At 53.1% G+C, this 20,961-nt stretch overlaps 7 protein-coding genes across 7 annotated transcripts; 1 reads left to right on the top strand and 6 right to left on the bottom strand.

Moving 5' to 3' along the window:
- Nucleotides 1–379: 379 nt before the first annotated feature.
- Nucleotides 380–3,478, bottom strand: J4E90_006919 (putative NRPS-like protein biosynthetic cluster; the record flags this gene model as incomplete). Its single annotated transcript, XM_051436461.1, has 3 exons — nt 380–2,961; nt 3,030–3,349; nt 3,411–3,478. The coding sequence occupies 3 exons, from the start codon at nt 3,476–3,478 to the stop codon at nt 380–382; spliced, it is 2,970 nt and encodes a 989-aa protein (XP_051289207.1).
- Nucleotides 3,479–4,848: 1,370 nt separating this feature from the next.
- On the bottom strand, nt 4,849–7,625 carry J4E90_006918 (uncharacterized protein; the record flags this gene model as incomplete). Its single annotated transcript, XM_051436460.1, has 2 exons — nt 4,849–7,370; nt 7,418–7,625. The coding sequence occupies 2 exons, from the start codon at nt 7,623–7,625 to the stop codon at nt 4,849–4,851; spliced, it is 2,730 nt and encodes a 909-aa protein (XP_051289206.1).
- A 622-nt stretch (nt 7,626–8,247) lies between these two features.
- Nucleotides 8,248–9,245, top strand: J4E90_006917 (uncharacterized protein; the record flags this gene model as incomplete). The annotated part of the gene is made up of 3 exons (XM_051436459.1): nt 8,248–8,745; nt 8,796–9,026; nt 9,087–9,245. 3 exons carry the CDS (start codon nt 8,248–8,250, stop codon nt 9,243–9,245), a joined length of 888 nt encoding a protein of 295 aa, XP_051289205.1.
- A 465-nt stretch (nt 9,246–9,710) lies between these two features.
- Nucleotides 9,711–13,815, bottom strand: J4E90_006916 (uncharacterized protein; the record flags this gene model as incomplete). Its single annotated transcript, XM_051436458.1, has 3 exons — nt 9,711–10,479; nt 10,529–11,300; nt 11,346–13,815. 3 exons carry the CDS (start codon nt 13,813–13,815, stop codon nt 9,711–9,713), a joined length of 4,011 nt encoding a protein of 1,336 aa, XP_051289204.1.
- A 2,719-nt stretch (nt 13,816–16,534) lies between these two features.
- J4E90_006915 (uncharacterized protein) lies at nt 16,535–17,979 on the bottom strand (the record flags this gene model as incomplete). The annotated part of the gene is made up of 5 exons (XM_051436457.1): nt 16,535–16,868; nt 16,920–17,085; nt 17,138–17,331; nt 17,380–17,617; nt 17,667–17,979. 5 exons carry the CDS (start codon nt 17,977–17,979, stop codon nt 16,535–16,537), a joined length of 1,245 nt encoding a protein of 414 aa, XP_051289203.1.
- A 648-nt stretch (nt 17,980–18,627) lies between these two features.
- On the bottom strand, nt 18,628–19,545 carry J4E90_006914 (uncharacterized protein; the record flags this gene model as incomplete). The annotated part of the gene is made up of 2 exons (XM_051436456.1): nt 18,628–19,374; nt 19,432–19,545. The coding sequence occupies 2 exons, from the start codon at nt 19,543–19,545 to the stop codon at nt 18,628–18,630; spliced, it is 861 nt and encodes a 286-aa protein (XP_051289202.1).
- A 358-nt stretch (nt 19,546–19,903) lies between these two features.
- J4E90_006913 (uncharacterized protein) lies at nt 19,904–20,469 on the bottom strand (the record flags this gene model as incomplete). Its single annotated transcript, XM_051436455.1, has 3 exons — nt 19,904–20,189; nt 20,241–20,330; nt 20,390–20,469. 3 exons carry the CDS (start codon nt 20,467–20,469, stop codon nt 19,904–19,906), a joined length of 456 nt encoding a protein of 151 aa, XP_051289201.1.
- Between the last annotated feature and the right edge of the window lie 492 nt (nt 20,470–20,961).

The raw sequence follows: 20,961 nt of genomic DNA, 5'->3' as shown, positions 1-20,961 counted from the left end.
GTAGATTAGCGATAAGTTCACTAGCCAGGTGACGGTCAAAGAGAGAGACGTCGGTTGTCGCATCGAGAGAGCTTGTCCGGATTTTGATGTCGCTTAGAGGAGCTAGGACGTTTCAACCTAGTCGGTAGAACAGGTCTTCACTAATGCGGTGGTGCAGACTGGTGTACTTGGGTCTCGGAGCCATGTTCTCGGATTTGGAAGACCGTGAATTGAAGTTTTGTTGGACTAGGAGTAAGATGGGAGGGAAGGCGTGCGGCACAGCTTCATATCGACCATCACCTCTGTCGCCAGCCAAGCCGCTTGTAACGGATGGTCAGCTTAGTAGCACTAACTACTTCTGAAGCGAGCGAAAGCAAATGTTTAGATTCCGACTTCTCCCTCAAAATGCCCATTGCTCCAACCACTTCCTGATCACCTCCGCATCAACAGCTCTCCCCTCACGCAATGTAGCGCTCACAGACTCTGTCCTCCTCGTCTCCAACGGCGGCAAACCAATCATTTCCGGTCTGAGACTCTGGTAAAAGTCCAACAACTTGAGCCCAGGGACGCGCTCTGCATTCTCCTTCGTCTGCGGGATACGCGCCAATTCATCGACCCAGTCGTTATACTCTACAACCTCCATGTCATCTTTGTTGTCCTGGGTGTAGAAGTTTCGAATAACGGGGTACAGCTTGTCCCAACTCGTGGTGTGCGGATTGACTAGATGGTATACCTGCACAGGCTCGGGTTCTGAGATAGTAGCGTTGGCGATGTCGATGACAGTTCCAGCTGCAACGTCCATGGGCACCCAGTCCACTCGGTTCATATTACCCAGCGTCCGCGGCAGCTTCTTCAAGACCTTGCTGGTGTGGACTATAGTCGGCAGCCACTCGTGGCGATTCCACGCGGCACCACCCGCGTCAATGCTTGGTCCTGCAAGCTGTCCCGCACGCACGATGGCCGTCTTAATGCCCAGGCGATGCGAGGCCGTGGCCAGGATCTCAGAAGCGACATACTTGGACTCGCTGTAGCCCTGGGGTATCGTGATTGCGCTATCGAAGAGCGTGGCGATGGATTCTGGGACGGCGGACCCGTCTTGCACAACGCTTCCCCAGTCGCTCACACTGGCGATCGAGGAGATGAAGATGATGGGTGTTTTGTGAAGCGAGGCATACGCGAAGTTTATCGCGCGATAGGTGCCTGCTACGTGTGTGGCCTCGTAGGATTCGAGCGACAGGTTGAAGTCGACAGACCAAGCAGCGTGAATGAATGATGTAGCAGTAGACAGAAGACGCTCGTATGTAGCGTCTGAAAGCCCGAAGTGGTCGGCACTGAAGTCTGTCTTGAGGAACTCAGCCTTGCTGAAGTCGGCGTTTGGGTCGTGATAGCGGTTAAAAGACTCCTTCTGTCGAACCTCGGCGTTGTCCGATCGGTTCAGGCAATAGACTCTCTCGACCTCTGGGTTTCGAAGCAGTTGCTCCAACATGTGACTGCCCAAACTACCCGTTGAGCCAGTAAGAATCACAGTTTGCTTTCGTGGACGAGGAACCACATTAGTCGTGCTCTTTGGTCTGACCATGTTCTTGGTGTACTTCCTGACCATTGCGCTGAGTTTTTCCTCTCGGGTCGGCGGCAAGCTTGCCTGCACGGACGAGTTGCTCACAGTCTGAGATAACGCCGCAGCCAGCTGCTTGACCGAAGGATTGCTGTAGATCATCGATGAGGTCACTTCGGCATCACGAACGGCCTTGTTGAGCGCGTTGGTGATAGCGAGTACATCAAGAGAATCGACACCCAGGCTAAAAATCTCGACATCGTCTGCCACGTCGTCATGGAATGAGGTAAGATTACGTGTGAAGACAGCACGAATCTTGCTTGCCAATGCAACATCGCCGCCAGCATCCTGGTTTGGATCGCTCGAATAGCCCTCATCCGCGTAAAAGGCTTCAATCTCGTCTTTGAACGCGGCAACGGTTTGGAGACGTATGATTGAGCCCTTGCCGGCGCGGATGAAAGGCTTCTGGTCTTTCGCAACGGCGACCTTTGTCTGGTAGATCCGGGCGTGTGCGGGCGCTTCACGATTTGCTTGCTCTACCATCGGCCAAATGTGATCGATCAAGGCGGAGGGGTCTTGCGTGCCGGCTCGTGACCATTCTGGTTCGATGAGTAGACCGGCCTGAAACTTGCCTGAACCAACGACTAGGGCACCCTTTACCCACGGATGCGACTCGAGCAGCTTCTCCGTGCTTACAGGGTTGAACTTTTCGCCATTGCTCAAGACGATAATGTCGTCTCGTCTTCCACGGTACTTCCACAGAAAAGGCTTCGATGGATGGCGACTGAACAGATCCTTGGTACGCCATTCGGTTATCTCCGGAAAGGTATGGAAAACTGCCTGGTATCTCGTGTCCTTGGGTTTGATGACCATCTCGTGCAAGTCGTCACCAGCAGGCTCCATGACGACACCGGCAGCAGCCCCCCAATGAAAGTAGCCCCACTCGTCTGGCTTGGAAGGGAACAGGGTGCTGAAAAACAGGGCTTCTGTACTGCCAATGACAGTCGTCAAGTTCGTCACATGACAAAGCTTGTCGCCAGTTTCTGGAGCGAGAGGCGCACCGCCAAAGAAGACATACTCGAGCTTCTCCATTGTCTCTATACCTTTGGGCGTTGAAGCGACATCCTCCAGTACGGACGGTGGGAAGATACCAGAAGTAGGTTTCACCGCCTCGATCACGTCAATGACCAAGCCTGCGCTCAAAGGCTTATCCGCTGGTAATCGTACGATGGTGCCACGGGACATGATAGATCGCAGCGTAACGATAATGCCCATGCCATGGAAAAAGGGAACGGCCGCAAGCATGGGCCGTGGATCTGCTAGGAAAGACTTGCTAGTTTGCTCACTTTCACCCTCCGGACTGAGGTGCGCTTGTTCGTACAATGTATGCAAACCGCCGACAGTTAAGGGAATAGGCTTTGGAAGACCTGAAATTGCGGTCAGTGGACTGGGACGATGTGAAGAGCAAAGTCGGATGTGATGATAACATGCGTACCTGTTGATCCGGACGTGTGCAAGATCAAGCTATGAGCTTTCGCGTTACGATCTTGTCTGCCAGAGTAGTGCTCCATAGGAAGGCTTGGGTCAAGGAGCTCTCGAGTAGCAGGCGCCTCATAGATCCTAAGGCTGCTCACCGCCGCCTTGATCGCTTCGACCTGCGGCATCGTATCGACGGTTGTCAAGAAGATGGTGCAGTCCGTCTTTTCCACGAGTGACTTTTGACCGTCGAGCGAGTTCCGGGGCGATGTGAATAGCGGTACGTATCCAGTCTTCAGACATGCTGCTAGTACCACAAGGTACCGTAGGTCGTTCGCGCTACACAATGCGTAAGCATTCTACATTGATCGCCGACAAGCAGATAAAATTGCCCACTCACCCCATATAGCCCATTGTCTGGCCCACACCTTCAGCGACACCACACGTTCGCTTAATCCATCGCGACATGTTGTTCACCGCACGCGCAAGATCGGCGAACGTGACGTGGTGCCATCCTTCGTCGAGGCTGCTGCTTGAACGCGGGACTATAGCCCATGTTGAATTGGGAACAGCCTCAGCTGCAGAGTCGATGTAATCGGCGACGGTAGTTTGCTGTCCTCCTGTATGCTGCTTTTGATGTGTTGTTGCCATCGCTGAGATTATGTATTGATGCCGAGTGTCGATGGTGCGCTGTGTGTGGCGTTGCTTTTAGGGCCCGGTCCGACAGGCAGCGAAGAGAGGGATAGCGTGTATCGATGGGTAGTATACGCGAGTGTTGATTCGGATAACTTTGAGTGATAACAAGATTGGGTACTTCGGCTCCAAGTGAGATCGTAGTCTTCTTTGCTGAGGACTACGAGCTAGATATACTTCGGCGGGCGCTAGCGGGTAAGATCGAAAGCTTATGCCAGCGTAGAGGGCGGTCTGGCGAAATGCGGTGATGTTTCACCGGAAGCATATCCTGTTGCCATGCCGAACGTTCTCCGAATTCTTGTGGTGGAGCATGAGGCATGAAAGCTGCGCAACATGCAGCAGGGGCCCGGCTCGTCCGAGGAAATCATGGAGGGTCTGCTTAGTGTTATCGATGAATGCTGATTAGATCTAGACGCTGAAAGTAATTAATTCCCTGTGTAAGTGGCTACGCGTCGTCTCGAAACATTGACATCAGGTGTAGTGCGCGAAGTTGTGGTGTATGGATGACGCAGTCATGGAGATCCCTGTGCTCATCACCTCGGCCGAGCGAGCATATTAGTTATTGAGCGCGCCGTCAAGGTCGGATGCTGGCGGCTCTCACTAAGCGCAAGTAGAGTATACAATTTCCAGTACTTGTACGATGATTGTGAGATATTTACCATCTTCGTACATCGGAATTTAGACCCGGCATATAAGCCTCAAGAACATGCGGCCCGATGAGCGCCACGAAGCTTGACCAAGAGCTATGATGACACAACCCCACCTGTGCTAGATCCGAGCGGCACGTGCACGCAACCGGATATCTCCCTACATTGCAATGAACAGAGTGCGCCTTTAACTTAGACTGCGGTCTAATTCTTCGGCAGGTTATTAAGAGGGTACTTTGGCACACAGTATGATTGCGATAGCTTTGGCGTTGTTCGCTGGGTGTCTGGTGCTTCCTGTTCTCCCTACATCCTCGTCGACCCACCTATGCGCTTCAGTAAGCTCAGCCAGGGGTCATCGGCTTGGGATGTTGATATTACATTGCATCACGCTTTAAGCAAGAAACTGCCGAACCTGTCTTCCACAGAAAGATCGTATTACGGATGGTATCAAGTAGTCGGGTATCACATAGAGCATCGAACGCCGTCTTATGCATCAATTCATCCTGCAGCAGGTGCAACCCTTGGTGTTTCCTTTTCCTTCTCTCGCCTCTGCGAACCCTTCCTACGTCTTCGCTCCGGCTTATAAACATCGTTGAAGTTGATGTTGACAGCCAGCATCTTCAATTCACCGTCTGGCGAATGCACCAAGTCTCCGAGCAGGATGCTGATTCTCGCTCGGAAGTCTTCCGTCAACTGACTCAAACGCTTCTGTAGGGCTGGCAGAACATCATCTTCGGCCGAACCAGTCATGCCGATCTTGAGGAGTGGGGGTGGGAAAGGCGACTCGTCCTGGCGAGAAGCGGCGCGAGAGTGTGAGGGAGCAAAGGGATCTGAAGATGAGCGATCTTTTTCAGAAAGACCCCACCGACCTGCTGCTGTACGTGTTTCGATCTTGGCCGCATGCTCTTGCCTGCGGGTGAACTCAGCGACTGAGAATGAGTACAAGCCATCCACCGCATCCTTGTATGCCAGCATCGTCTTCAACAACTCGTGGAGCTGCCCGGTGAAGTCAATGCTAGAGCTTCCGAGAAGACCTTTGCGAGTGATGTTGTTGAGGTATATCGCATGAGCTTCAATCATGTCGTCCAGCGTGCTCTCCGGCTTGTTGAGAGCTCTCTGTAGATCGATCCATGATGACTCTATGACTTCAAAGAGGATGTAGTGTTGCAACTGGTTGACAAAATGAACCATCTCGGCCATTGCGCAGCGTGCTTTCTTCCAATCCGCGCCGAGTTTATCGGCTACGGTGCCGAGAACACCACGCGCACCAGTCATGCATCTGCGCCATGTTGAGCCGAGAGCGAACTCGACGCGCTTGACGCGCCATAGGAAGTTGAAAACTTTGAGGTATTGCTTGGAGCCGAATGGCGTGACAATGACATCGACAGGCGCATCAATCTTATATTCGAGCGTAAAGACATCCCATCCAATCTCACCATGTGATAGCTCCAACATGCGTGAGTCAAGGCGACGCAGTACATCTGATGTGTCAAACTGGGCATTGGAGTTGCGAACGGCATGTTCGAGTTGAGCAGTGAGCGTGTGCCGGTATTGCGTGTTGGCCGGTCGATCAAGATTAGAGGAAAGTGATTCCATCAAGACGGCGATGAAGTCGCCAGCGCCGAGCAGCATGTACTGCTTGAGAGCCTGCAGATGGTCGAACAGCTTGAACTTGTTCCCCATCAGGTCGATGAGACGAGCCATAGTGGTCTTGTATGCGTCACCGATAGAGCGCTCGAGATTCGCAGTGTCGCCGTACTGCAGCTCCTTGGACGCTTCCTTGGAGTATGTGTCGACCCATGCGGCGTCTCCACAACCATAGCGAATGAAGTTGAGGGTCTTGCCGATAAGGAAGACCTTCTTGGCAAAGTCGTCGGTAACGATGGTGGGAACCATCTTGTCGTTCAGTCTGTATTTATCTTCCCAGACGCTCGTCGCGCCACCTTTGCCCTCGTTTCCATTCGCCTCAAGTATATCATCCTCGCTCTGTTCCGAGACGAAGAATTCGCCAAAAGGATCGGCAAGCTCGCCGTCGTAGACCCATTGCCGGAGCATGTCGTAGAAGGGTCGCGTGACATCGGAGAGAAGGCGCTCGGCAAAGTTCATGACGTACGGGTCGCCGTGGTTGAGGGAGAATGAATGTATGAGGGCAATCAGCTCGCCGCCCTTCTTGCTTTTGGATTCTTCGACCATTAGGCTCATCAAGCGCAAGCCCATGGTCGGCTCTCTTATCCAGATGACGCATCGCTTGAGAGTGACGCCGGCCTTGCTGACACCCTGGGGTGAGGAGGCCTCGTTCAGCTGTGCCAGCGCTCTTTTGATCTGTCCCTCCAAGGTCGCGACCAGGCCCAGGTATGCTCTCAGCTCCTTGGCTAGAGCTGCGCGGAAGCTCTGCTCGATTAGGCCACCATCGCTCGCCTCGACAAATTCGGCCAAGCCTTTGTACAGTATGGCGGGTTCAGCGAGAGTGTGTAAGAGGCTGACGATGGGTACCGGGAGGGTCGTGGGAAGCTTGAGGGCGGTCGACGAGGGGAATGCGAGGTTCGTCGACGAATAGCCCTGCAGTGTGAATGGTAACTCTCGCAGCAAAGTCGGCTCAGAGGGCCCCGTCTCTGCCTTTTCGACATGTCCACCATTGGCTTGCTGCTGCTCCTTGGCGGTGTCGGGCCGTCTACGCTTCTCTGGCTTCTCAGCTATCGAAGCTGGACGTGTAGATGGCGGTGCTTTGGGCGATCCGGCATTGACAGGCAGCTGGGCGAGGCCGGGCTTTGCAAAGGCGTCTTGGATGGCGTGGGATGAGGCAGCCACGCTCTGGCGCTTGGAAGGCGTCGTCGGTTCGCGCGAGAAGCTGCGGCTATCTTGGGCGGGCGGCGGCTCGTGGGGTGCTTCGGTGTTGTCGGAGAGGTTGTAGAGAAAGTAGAGCATGCGCCATTTCTGGTCGAGGACACTTTGTGTCTCAAGGCGCGAGAGAAGGTTATGCAGACGCGCGCTCTTGCGCTGGTCGTTGTTGGGGCCCGATACTGTTACCTATTAGCGAAAGACACGTGATTCACCGCGTTGCACGTACCCTTGCGGTCTATCAGGCTGGCGATGTGCTGGACGTCGGGAACGAGTGAAGCATCGCCCGCAGTCGTGAGCTCGTCGAGAGCGAACTCGTAGGCATCTTCAAAGCGCTGATTGGCCTCGTCTTCATTCTCATTAGGATCTTCGGGCACGATGCGAACCAGCAACTCGTTCAACGCGTGTTCGACGCGCTCGCGGTGTAGTGTGGCCATGATGGCGCGCTGGATGGGCGCGAGAGTCCATTGGTGTTGACCTCGGCGGGGTTGACGCCCGCCCGTGCGCGTTGCCCAACCTCGAGCCAACGCGTCACTCTTGCCTTGTCACCTCCATAGCGGGCCACAATGCGTGTCTTATCCTACCAAAATGTTGACTGGGAGTATACATCGTCTTAGATGCTACCTACTTGTTAAAACGGAATATTGTGTATGCAGCGATTGCTCAATGCGACATCTCGCAAATTTCGGTGTCACCCGTCACCCGTCGTTTGCACTTTGAATGCATCACCGTTTGCAATCAGGTAGGGGGCTATCGGTGTCGTTATGGATCTCTCATTTAATGTCTGGTACGAAATGGCTACGAGCTTTTGTCCCCCAGGCTATCAACATCATCCCGCATACTAGAGTATAACTTCTATGACCAGCCCGGACCAAGACCAGGACCAAGCCCCAGTCTGAGTCAAAGACGCATTACTCTTGGTTGACTACAAACATTTACATTTTGGTTCATTTAGCAACAGATCTTACGATACGTCTTCGCACCACTGCACTTCCGACAATACAGAAGGGATACCCGACGTGAGACCGCCTTGAGAAACGACGCTCTTCAGCCGCCGATATGGGCACCATGGAGAAGGAAACCGTTCATTCCTCAAGACGGCCCAAGCTCCTCACCTACGAGGAGATCCAAGAGTGGTCGCGAGACAACGAGTTCATCCGTACCGGCTATCGCCCAGAGAAGCCCGAATACAAGGACATCTTCCTCAGCCTAACCTACCTACACAACGAGACCTGCAATGTATACACCCACTTGATCGGCGCGATACTGGTATGGCCTGTCGCATACATCTACATGCAGATTTTGGCTAAGCCAGAATATCACAACGTTTTACCGGCAGATTATGTCATGTTCATCATCTTCTTCTTCTCTTGCGAGTTCTGTCTGCTCTCCAGCGCTGTCTACCACCTGATGCAACCCCACTCGCATAAATTGGAGCAGTTGTGGCATGTAATGGATCTGACTGGTATTGCCGTCATCATCGCAGGTACATTCGTTGCGGCTATATACTACTTCTTCATTTGTCAACCCGCCTTCCAGATCTTACACTGGGTTATTGTGAGCCACTTTGAGCGAACAATCCCGCGATATACTGATATTCTCTCCAGACCATTGTCTCAGGCTCGGCCTGCGTCGCTTTGATCTCGATACCAAAGTTCAGGACACTGCGCTGGCGCATTCTAAGAGTGGTGGCCTTCTTCCTCTTCGGACTATCAGCTTTCGTTCCCTTGCTGCATGGAGTCGGCCTACATGGGTCCAGGTACATGTTTGATTACATGGGTATGAAGTGGTACCTGATCGAGCTTTCCTTGTATGCAGCTGGCACTCTCATCTTCGCGGTAAGTGAGATCATTGACTCTTGTGCTTGGATGGACATGTGAACTGATCACCACATGCAGACCCGGCCGCCCGAACGGTTCGCTCCGGGCAAGTTCGACTTGTTTGGCTCCTCGCATCAGATATTTCATCTCCTCATCTTGGCCGCCATGTGGGTCAACTGTCTGGCTCTTACGCAGAGTTTTAGATCAGTCCATACGTTGGATTTATGTCACCGCTAGGCTACTCTCGCAATGCGAAGACAGATGACAAGAAGACCTGCTGGCTTTGCACGTTGCGAAAGAACGGGGTTTAGTGAGCTTATGATGGCTGTAGACGCTGAATAAACTGGGTAAGCAGTCATCAGTTTGCTCAGTCTTGTCGACCTGATATGTATCTTTAGCGCTCCTAAAGAATATTTCGCGAATACTAACGCTTTGTTCAAGTGTACTGTGTTCTGCCAATGCATCGAGATTCGGCGATCTTGTAACATTTAAGTCAGAGCACCACATTGCTGCTAACGCGGTATGAAAAGAAGAATCATAACATTTTGCTACATATTGCGAGGAATTACTGACAACGTAATGGAGCCGCCCTTTACATAGTCGCTCGAACAAGAAGGAACGCAACAGCTAATAGTTTCAAACGAAGATGTCACCTGAGCCGCCATCATCCTGGTCGTTGTCCACGTACCTGCATCTCGACTACTACCCGATTGCGATTTTGACGCCACTGCTGCGATCGATGCAGGCCTCTGGCAATACACCGACTCCGATTCGTTCGTAGGTCGGAGGAACCGTGTTCGGCGCGGCTTCAACTGTAAGGAGCACATGGTGCTCCTTCTCGTTCTGATCCTTCTGTTGGGACGAGCAGATGATTACTGCCTTGACTTGCCCTTCGGCACGTACTGTATCGTCATCGAAGTAGAGGCCCTGCTCGCCGTGGAGTCGCGAGGTGACTGTGAAGCTGAACGCCCTTGCGGCGATCGCGTCGCTTTCTGCGAGGCTGTCCGCAGGACGTTGAGGGAGGGTCTTGCGTTGATCTTGCGTCATCCGCCTCTTCAACGCTGGGGGCAGAGTGACTTCTGACGTGTTCCAATCCACCTTCCCGCCTTGTGGGTTGAGAAAGTCGATACCACCTAGGACAGCCATCCACGACCAAGTTGGGGCCAGCTTGATGGCAAAATTCCCTTGCGCTACTCGTTCCATCGGCACGCCATCTTGCGGACGCCGCCACAGCAAGCAGCGTCCCCAGAAAGTCCCAAACAACCCAAAGAGACTATCAGTCTTGAATGCGGTTGCCAGACGGGCCATGAGACCTTCAATGGCGACTGATCGATCTGGTGGACGCGAGAGTTCGAGCAAGGTATACTCCTTGAAGAGTGAAGTCCAAAGACGAATCTGTTTACCACGAGTGCCATCTTGTTCAATGACTTTGCTGGGGAAGCGCGCATCTCCGAGCAAGGAGATTCCGTCACTACTCGATGTTAGCAGGCCATCGCGGTTAAGGCGTAAATGAGGCTTACTGCTTGAGCTTTCGTAGTGTCTCACATCGCACACTATCTCCGCATTCCCAGTACATCTGGTTGGCTGTAAAGAATATCGTCCGGCGAGCTAGTGCATGCTCTTGCAGTACCCATCCGCGTCGATGCAAAGGGCTTTCGAGCACGTCTCGTGTGAAATCGTTGGTGATAGCAGAGACGAAAACGCTGCCGACCTTCACAGCATCAAGGTGGGAATTGCGGCCGAGAAAGCCTTCTTGCGCTCCGTTGGCGCTTGACGCCGCGATCACACAGTAAGCGTTGCTGTATATAGTCCGCATGTCGTCGGCTTGTTCATCGAAATCGCCGTCGTCATCCTCACATCTTTGATTGATGCAGAGGGAGTCGATCCAGAGGTAGTCGCAGCCAAGCGCTTTGGTAACTGCTATGGCGTCTTTGAAACTTCTTGGTAGATCCTTTTTAGGGATGCGGCTTTTGCGCGTTTCAACGTTCTTCGCAGTCGTTACAAGAATCTCCTCTCGGCCCCACTTGTGCGAGAAAGCAAGGTATCGAATCTGATCCTGCCCGCCATCAAGCTCTGCAGATTCGACCAGTTTGGGTTTCCTGACATCGATCAATCTCTTAGGCAGTCGGTACTTCTGGTTGGTCAGCTCGCACGATTGCTCATGAGAGCTATCGCATTGGCCCAGCCATGCCTTTGGCAGCTCCCAAAATGAGTTTCCCAATCTTGGATCGCATGGGGGCTTGAACAGTTGACGCGCACCTAAAGATACATTGGTATCATCCAGTGAACTATCTGGATACGAGTCAGCTTTGTATTTACAAACTACCTGTAACTTACCGTATGTGGCGCAGCACACTCTGAGGAGCTTTAAGGTCTTCGTCGCCCCACAAAACACGAAGTGGTCGTCGTCTCTAGTCAGTGTGAAACTTTCTAGTTCCTGCAACTCCGTTTCGGCGATGACCTTGTATACTAAAGTACAAAGTGGACAGTGTTCAAAGCTCTTTTTGAGGCGCCTGTTTTGGAAAGCCAGTGCCGAAGCCATCATGTCGACTTTCGCGCAGTATTTGCAAAGCTCCTCTTCGTCGTCAGCGTCCTCAAGAGGATATTTGTCAAGCATATTCTGCGCAAATTGATGGTCATCTGGGTACTGCCACGTCTCGATCATGGCATCTGTATAGTCCCGGTCCTGAGACAGTCTTGTGGAATGACCCACTCGCTTCGGGTTTGGGAGGAGGCGAGCAGTAGAAGGAGACAGAAACTTGGGGGTGTTGCTGGGACCTTTGTAAATGACGCTTGGATCAAGTCTGTTGGAAGTCTGAACGTTTGAGGGACTTCCTTCGCTAATGTAGGCTGGGGGTGGAAAGTTCTCAATGCCGTCGAACAGATACACCGGGTCTTCGGATGCCGTCTCCAAGATTGAAGCCAGAACCGTCTTCATGTCTTTCGCGTTCGTCCTCTTCCCGGGCTCGTAGACGTCAGAGTCACGCGGGAGCTCTATCTGGAGTAGACGCTCCTTTACGAGGAGAATTAGATCCCCGATCGCACTAGGCTTTCGCCCTGTATCGTGCTCGAGGATATGGTTCATCCAGCGGGTCACCCCATCGGTCACTACGTAGCTGGAGCCTTCAATTTTCTCCCAGTAGGGCGTGAGGCCAGGGCGTCTCTCAATTTTCTGGAAAGTCTCTACGGCGTCGTAACCATAGACCAAGCAGACAACTGTTTCGAAGATAACACAGCCCATGGACCAGATGTCGAAGAGACGAGAGATCTTGCCATGGGCCTGCCGGAAAAGGTCTTCGGACAAGTCTGGTGGTTCGTAGAAGATTGTTCTGAAGTCTTCTTTCTCTTTTGACTTCCTGAACTCGGTCTTCTTATCGTGCTGCTGAGCTCTTCCAAGATCCGCCAGCTTCAATATGCCAAACCAATTGCTTCCGTTCTTCCCATTGAAGCGAAGAATATTCTCTGGTTTGATGTCTCCATGCCTCCAATTCTTATGATCGAGGGATTTCCTGCGAGCAAAGGGATTGGGTTCAGGTTCAGATCTAGGTTCGTTGATGGTTGGGTTCTTGGCCGGTCTACTGGAATCAAGGGGCACTAAGGACGACGCATCCTGCAATTGCTGATTATCTTGTGAGGTCGGGAGATTTAACAGCGGTATTGCAGCGCCTGCGATAGGAGCCACAGTTGGCATGTCAGGCGCGGTTCCGTTCGCTTTGTGTGGAGAGGACTGCGAAGATGTGGGAGATTCGGTGTGCATGCAGTCGACCGCATCAGCGAGTCCAAGAAGCTGCTCAAGCACCTCTTTGAGGCGTTTGCGGCTTTCTTGGAGATCGTTGTCCAGCAAAGGCCCCTTGCAATCTTCTAAGAAACTTTGGAGGTTACCCCCGTCGGCCCATTCGAGAACGATGTGGTAAGTATCGTTCCCCTTGCTTGCTGCCTTCTGATGATATGCTCCAATACCCTGCACAAGGTGCTTACTTCTGCCATTGAGTTGCTTATGAGCTTCGGCCTCGCGTTCCCACTCCTGTCTAACGTTGTAGTTCTTCAACTTCGACATTAGTTTCAAAGTCTTGTGAGCCACGAGAATGAACACCTCTACGGTATAGGACAGGATCGTCTGCCTCGTAACAAGCATGTACACACATTTGACGTCGCTGAAGTAGCCTGCGCCACACTCTTTCAGCTCGCCCGTAGCCTTGAATGGCAAAAGTCGTTTCGAGTCGAACGTGTAGCGGAAGATCTTGTGATCAAGCTTTGGGATGAGGAACTGCCAACGTTGCGCTTGAAATCTCTTCAGCGAGACCAAATTCCAGGGTTGTGGGTGCGCGAAGTAATGCGCGCAATTTTCCTCTGTGCATGGGTGAGAGCCACACATGCTCAGATTGTCCGCGTCTAAATGTTCATCCGTGAATGCTTTGAGCTTGAGCTGCTGCATAGCCTTTTTGCGATCCTTAGGCTGGTCAAATACTAGTTGCAAGGTTGCGAATGTCTTCGGGGCGACATCTCGGATGTAGTTTACAAGATTGACGTTTTCTTGGCCATCTTTGAGCGCTGCCATGATGGCATCAGTTCGAAGAAGATTTCGAAGCGCTTGGTCCGGCACGTAGTGACCCTCCGGCTGCAATCCGATCGGATTCACTTCCAGTAGATCGTTGATCTCATCACGGAGATACTCGGGTCCAAGATTTCTGTAGATCGTGTCGCGCGTGTCTTGCTCGATGTCTTGCTGCGCGCCTGCCGTGGTCTCGTCTGATGAAGACGCAATCAGACGGAATTCGAAAGTGTGCTCATCTGTCTCTGGTTCCATATTGGACGTGGCGACATATGGGGATTGCGCGCTGTCACTACGATAACGTGGTTTACCCGAGCTGGTTGACCCATGTCCGAGGCTATCTGGTTCGGGATGAAGGCCATCTGTTGCAGTCATTGAAATGGGCATATTTCTGTTGCGGTGATTGGTATCAGAGTCCATTGCGTTGCTGTATTCCCACGAGACTTCCTCTTGGGATTACTGCAAGGATGACCGACAATCGCCTGAGGCCGCTCTTCGTCTGAAAAAAAGGCGAGGGTTTCTGGTGGGACAAGTAGCGCGGAAACGCTAGGATTGGGACGTATCTTATGCAAGTAGGAAATCATGCTAGGACAAGTATGTCGTACATGCAGAGTATGATGCTGACTGGCACTGTCAGATCCTTTGTGATAACTACGCCTCGATTCTGACGGGTTAGTTTCAAGGCGCTACGCTAGAGGGATAGCCACAAACGCATGATACAGGGCGTAGCGAGCCGTGAGATCGTACTGAAAGTGGCAACGGTCACCCAGCACTTGGTTCCAGATCCGTCTTGTCGATGTGAGATGACAACGCACGCAAGAGCCAGCTGATCTGTGTCCGTTCAGATGCTCGACCAGAGCGATATTGATTACAGTTGGATCAGAACTATCACTTGCTTATGCCTGTAATTGGGCTGGTGCGGTAAGAGCAAGCCTTCCAAGGTTCCTTTTGTTGCCAAGAGTATCTTGTGACTTGGCCATGCCTGAAGTCATAGCGAGCGCCACGCTTCTAGGCTTCTTCCGGTATCTTATCGTCTCTGACGCTATCAAATGCTTGCTGAGACGGTGATGTTGATTTGGCAGAATACAGAGACTGACGGAGCAAGGTCTAGCGAGGATGTAGGGTTCGCTGCAGCTACACAGCCGTGCGCCATGCATGACTGTAGATTACCGTCTCTTCGCATTGACGTGATTGAGCGTGCAGTTAACCATCCACCGACTGCAGCAAGTTGCTTAACGATTGGACGCTCGAAAGCCATATTCTGGAATCGAGGAAGTCGGTACCTAGGTAGGTGTGCCAACCGTTCGAGCTGTGGAACGATTGTCACAAGGCTGAAGCGTCGGCACGCGCAAAGTCGAGATCCAGATTGCGTGAACAGAACCAGCCACACTACGATATTCCTGCTGCTGACATGGGACCCACACGTCTTTCACAGTGGATGGCTTCCCTTCTCGGCGTTCCAGCTGAAGAAGACTTGGCTGCCGATACAAGGCGTGAGTTCGAGATTCTCGCAGCGTTTGAGCTTCAATTCTGGGACATGACCAAGGATACATAAAGGCAGAGCATTGAAGCTGTGTTGCATGGCATGGACAAAGCGTTCCGCGGCTTGAGGAAGTTCTGTTTCTTACTACGGAGCGGCCCTGCCGTCGATCCAAAGCTTGATAGGATCGGTGCTTCCATCCCGCTTAGAAGCAAGGATCTGAGAAGCCACCATTAGTGTAGTACGCAGGCCCTATGGAGGTCCTCCGCGATGCAGTTGCAGCCGCGTGATAATGTGCCCAGAACGCAAGCTGGACCACGCGCGGTACGATCGACAGCTCCGAACACTGGAACGATTGCCCAGTATCTAATCTTGTCAGTCTTGAATGGCTAAATTACGAAGATGAACGGTCAAGCTTCAGTCGCCAGGCTGGAGCTGGTACGACGCGGCAGAGAAGGTCCAGCCCCACCGCGCTAGTCTTGACCTCGGGAGCCATCAGCCGTGGACGTCACTCGAGGTCCTCCTTCTTCTCCGTATCACAGCCTTGAACGCGTCACTCGAACATTCCATGTAATCAGCCCCAGTTGCCTTGTCGCCGGTCATGTTCAGCCAGCCATAATCAGCCAGCCATTCACTGCAGATAGTGCTATTTGCAGGCCCACGTGTGCGGCCGCTGTTAGCTATTGAAACTCGCACATGTTTGTCTGCCTGTTTTCCCCACGATTTCCCAACCGCTATGGAGACAACCAGTACTTACCGGGAGCGATGATGTGAAGGCGGAAGCAGTGCCATATTTGCCGCATCCCAAGGGTTTGATCTCCTAACATGTTTCAGCGCTGCAAAAGCGATCGAGACCGAGTTCTGGAGCCTTTTCCATGTTTCAACGACGATGATATCCGAAGCGGTGGCGATGCTGCAGTCCAGAGAACCTACCTCCAATATGAGACTATAGCCGGCCCTCACGACCACACAATGCGCATTAGAGAGACATGATCTTTCGCCTGGGCATCGATCTCAAGAAGCCTCGGGGCGAGTCATGTGCGGATTGATCATTCATGAACATCGTTGCATCCGAGCCCACCCCAATATACCAGAGCTGAAAGGGATATTATGGTCCACAGCCATTTCTAAAACCCCAACACTTGATGAGGCGGTAGTTGCATCTGTGCTGACTTTCACGTGTGCAGAGCACGGTAACCCCGGGGCCTGGTCGATTTCCTTGAGATATGTATTGGTGCAGGGCTAAGCTGCCGCGCTACACTCAATCTATGCGTTCAGACTTTTAAGGCGCAATAGTTGCTCAACTGATTCCGCAGGAAATCAAGTTGCGAAAACCGATACCCATTTCGGAAAATCAGGATCATGACAGATAGCTGTGCTGGCGGGTGAACTAATTCCCATTGTCCCATGGTCGTATGTGCAAGAAAGAGTAAAATGTCTAAGTGACCGGCCAGTACAAGGGCTCGAAGGGGAATGCGACAGCCAACCCCCACCCTAAGCATCCCTAAGCATACTAGCAACTCCCGCCCAAGTCTCCAGCACAGTCGGCCTTATCTGATTCGCCGGCAGCGTAAACCCATACGTGCCCTTATCCCTCAACTCATACGTGTAAGAGTACGTCGCATTACCCGTGACATCAGTGTAATCGGTCGAAGAACCAGTTGTGGCATAAAGCGTCGCGCAGCTGGGGCCAATGGTGTAAGCGGTACCGGAGACGGCGCGGATAGCGGACTGGGCGCGGGTGGCGATGGAGCGGTGCTGGGCGTCGTTTTCGGCGCGCAGGTTGCAGTCGTAGCCGTAGGGCCAGAGGATGTATTGGCCGTAGGAGCTGGGTGGGGTCAGTGGGAAGTAGATGGGTATGGGAAGGTTGGATACGTACTGCACGTCGAGGTAGAGACGGATACCGCGCGACGCCTTGAGCGAGTCGACTTGCGCCTTCAGGCCTCGGAGCTCGGGGGCGTCGCCGGCTGCTACACCTTTGTAGGTCTCTGAGCAGGGGTTTGTGGATGCTCCACCTGTGACTTCCCATTTGTAGGGCCAGTTACCTTGGAGAACTGTCAGTGATGTACTCATCTGTGAAGGTGAAAGTACACTTACGGTTGATGTCACGGCCGACACAGCTGTTGCCGCTCACAGTCTGCCTGTTCTTGCGCCAGAGACGGTCGGTTGTCTGGGAGTAGACGAAGCCATCTGGGTTGACGATGGGTGTGATGTAGAAGTCGAACTTGTCGACGAGGGACTTGATGTTTGCGTCCGAGCCGTACTTGGTGAGTAGTTGCCACGCGAAGTACCTGTTTGGTGTTAGCAGATGAATTCGGGTTTTATCAAAGCTGACATACTCCGTGGTCATGGATGTAATCCACTCTCGTGCGTGAACGTTGCCGTGAATGATGACGGCAGGCTTGGAGCCCTTGCCTCCGCTACCCCAGATGTGGATACCAGTCAAGGCTCGTCCTTGGACAGAGGTGCCGACAGTGACAATCTCAGACTGACCGGTGTAACCAGCCTGCAGGTCCCGGAGGAACTGGATGTGGTCGGCGTATGGGTGGTATGCAGTGAACCAGCTTTCGCTAGGAACTGAACATGATTAGTAAATGTCATCGCACAAACAACACTTTTCACAAACCAGCATAGACGCTCATCTCTCCCTCCTCGGCAAGCGCTGCACCAACATCCTCGTTGAGCACCTTGCTCTCAGCCACCAAGGCAGTCAAGGCGTCGACGTTTTCGGGTGAAACGACGACATCCAACTCAGCGGATGTGCCGGGGTTGAGGATGTGGGCAGCCAAGCTCTCGATCTCTGCCTTGACAGCATCGGTGCTGGCTACACGTAGTACCTTGAAGCCATTGTAGTCGACCTTCTTGCCAGCCCTTGGGACGACAGTGGCAAGTGCAGTGGAGGAAAGAAGGAGCGCCGAGGTAAGAATGGTGGTCTTCATGATAGGCAATGAATGCAACAACAGTTGTGCAGTGCAGTGCGGAACGATATTGCGGAGAGCCTGCTTTTAAGTCGTGTAACCGTCACCCCAGACCACAAACCACCTTCCCATCCAGTGTGTAGTACCGCGGACACCGTCCTACCTGTTACCCCAAGTCTCGCATCGATTAGGCAGGTACTCACCCCGTACTCCTGGCTGATCTCCTGCAAGCACGGGAGATGTACACTCGAAGGAGCTCAACGTAGATGATGCAAGCGCGGGAGGCTAGCAGTCCAAGGAATTCGGAACTCCACATCAAGATCTGGACGGCGGTTTAATATACAGCATCACTTGGCATGTTCTCTGGACGACGTGGGTAGGAGAGTGTGATTGGTGCGGAGGCGTTGAGCTTATCGCATTAGGCAGGTGCGGGTTTCGGAGACTGCGCTGGCTTGTCTTGGCTACGAGATAGGCCAAATACAAAGTCTAGGCAATGCCAGGTACGTGATCTCGTGGTGCTCGTTAGCATGTTGACGTGCTGCAGTTTGGCGAGTACCTTGGCGAAGCGAGTGCCTGGATGGGAAGGAGGATGAAGATTGACCAGCCTGGATGCGCCCCAGTAATAACCTGCTCGTATGCGTGGAATGCGAACAGCATCACCGCGTTCTCTCAACAACTTGGAACACCCAGCTCTCTCAACACGTTCGCGTAGCCGAGCCTCAACCACTCATCCACATGCTTCTGTCCCGATATCCATACGCTTCCTAGCATGCCTCCAGCATTCGCGCTCGCTCCCTCTGTGGTTCCTCTGCGACGTGGAACAATCACGAGACGGTCGGCCCACATGATGACGTTATGGGGAGGTGTTTCCTCCTCACATGTGCCCATGAGCGTGCGGCACCGCGCAATGAGTGTCTTATACACATCGAGAACAGTCGAAGCGGGCGTACTCGAGAAGCCATGACTGAATTCATGGACAAAGAACTGGAAAGGTACCTTCTTCGATGCGTCGGTGAGCGAAGACATGATGTAGTCGAAAGCATGTGGCGGCCCTCTCAAGCCCTGAAGGTGCTTGTGTATCCTGCTGCATCCACCCTTCTCTCCACAGTTGAAGATGACGTAAAAGTTTGGAAGCTTCCGTAACACTTGCAACATGACCTCAAAGTCATCTAGGTCAAGAGCTTCGTGCTGACGCTTGTACGAGTCCAGAGTCAACATGAGCAGTTGCGGCCTGTCGACGCAGAATAGGTTGAGTGCTAGGTCGTGCGTGCCGTTGAGCTGTGTGATGTTGAGTCGCTCGTCTGGACAGAACATGTCGCTGCCAGGACCATATTTTCGTGATTGGTCAAAGGCATGGTTCGCAGCGCCTACGGTGTGAGGTTTGGTTGCTAGTGCTGGGCAGATCCGGAACTCTATCTGGCCAAGGTGTGAGTAAGGACTGGTGTGACTGTTGCCGTTGCTGGACTAGCTTACCGGGAAGCCTTCGTGATCGAATTTGATAGACTCATTGGGGCCGTAGACAATGACACCTTCAGAGACGAGCTTATCGAATGATTCGGTCAGCACTGTCTCGGTGACGTTGTCCATGTTGAGCTGCTGACTGTTCGCTGAGTTGTTGCCCAGGTGGTGAGTCGAGCGCGTGGAGCAACGAGGTACAAGGCCTGTGCTCGAAGCTACGGAGTTAGTGCCGTATAGCCGGACTGAGCAGAACACCACAAAGGAAACGGAAAGAGAAGATGAAGTTTATGTAGCATTTGCAGCTAACCCATCCAAAGAAAGACATGCAGCACCAACAGATGTCGCCAACCAGAAGTGAAAATGCCATCGTCGATTATAAAGTATATGCCCCTTTCCAAGATGCAGTCTCCCAACCGCAGAGATCAAGCAGTGTACATGGATGTGGGCGCAATGCCGGGGTATCGTGGTATCGTATGAAGAGGTAGAACTATGAGGTCTCAGGCTTGGCGGACAGTGGCCTCTCTACCAGGACATAGTCAGCACTGGTAGTCGAAGTAGGAGTCGGTGTCTCTGGTAGCGCACCTGGCATGTTTTGGGACTTTGCGGCAAGGGGGCTGGCGGCCCCTTGTGACCGAGCGGCGTCTTGTTCGCTCTGGGTGTCGTTCTTGGCTGGGGGCGAGTTGCTCTTTGCCTGGTTGAGGCGCTCTTCGGCGGCCTTGAGCCTGGCCTCGAGGGCCTCGAGCTCCTTGGTCTGGGTCGTGACTGCCTGCTTCCTGCGCGCCTGTCAGCGGGCTCCAAGTAGCGGTGAAGAGGGCGGGCCGTACTTCTCCAGGACCGTCTTGTCCAGGTTCGCGAGACCTTCGTCCAAGTTGAACAGGCTGTCGAGCTCCGACATGAAGTTGCGGGCTAGGGTGCTGCAGGCGTGGTCAGTCTCAGACAGGCGGGAGCTATGCCTAGCGCCGGGAGAGCTCACGATTGAGGGCGGTTGTTTGGCTTCCAGCCTTGGTCTGGGTCGTCCATGGTGGCCGAGTGTGCAGGGTACGAGGAAGTCATGGTGATGGGATGGGGAGCAGGAGCGGGTTATGCAAGAAGCAGGCGGCGTGGGGAGGCTCGGGGACGGTGGATATATTTATGGGCTGGTGCAAGAGTAGACAAATATGGGCAAGTGGCTCAGCGGATCAAAGATGTTTCATGCAACTCAGCCAGACCTGGGGTGGAGGGGAGGGAGCATAATATGGCGACCCTGGAATAGAGAGGGAAGGACGATTGTAATGTTAGGAAAAGGGGACGCCTATGCCCCAAGCTAATTTGGGCGTAGATCGGAGGTGGAGCTTGGAGGAGCGAGGGATCAATGATAGTTTGAGCGCCGCTCCCGAGTGCCCGACGAAGAATGGCCGACGATACGGGCACAACGACAACCACAGGAAGTTGTAGGTGCGGGTGCAGCAGGATGTAGAGGCATATAGGGCTATAAAGCTACCTATCCCAAAGTATCGCAGTACATCAGGGCCCGCTGTCAGGTCTGGTTCTGGCCCCGCGCTCGCG

Source organism: Alternaria incomplexa (assembly GCF_024043165.1).
Source record: "Alternaria incomplexa strain BMP 0042 chromosome Unknown scaffold_10, whole genome shotgun sequence".
In the NCBI taxonomy this organism is placed as follows: domain Eukaryota; kingdom Fungi; phylum Ascomycota; class Dothideomycetes; order Pleosporales; family Pleosporaceae; genus Alternaria; species Alternaria incomplexa.
This window is presented reverse-complemented; position numbering and strand designations above follow the sequence as displayed.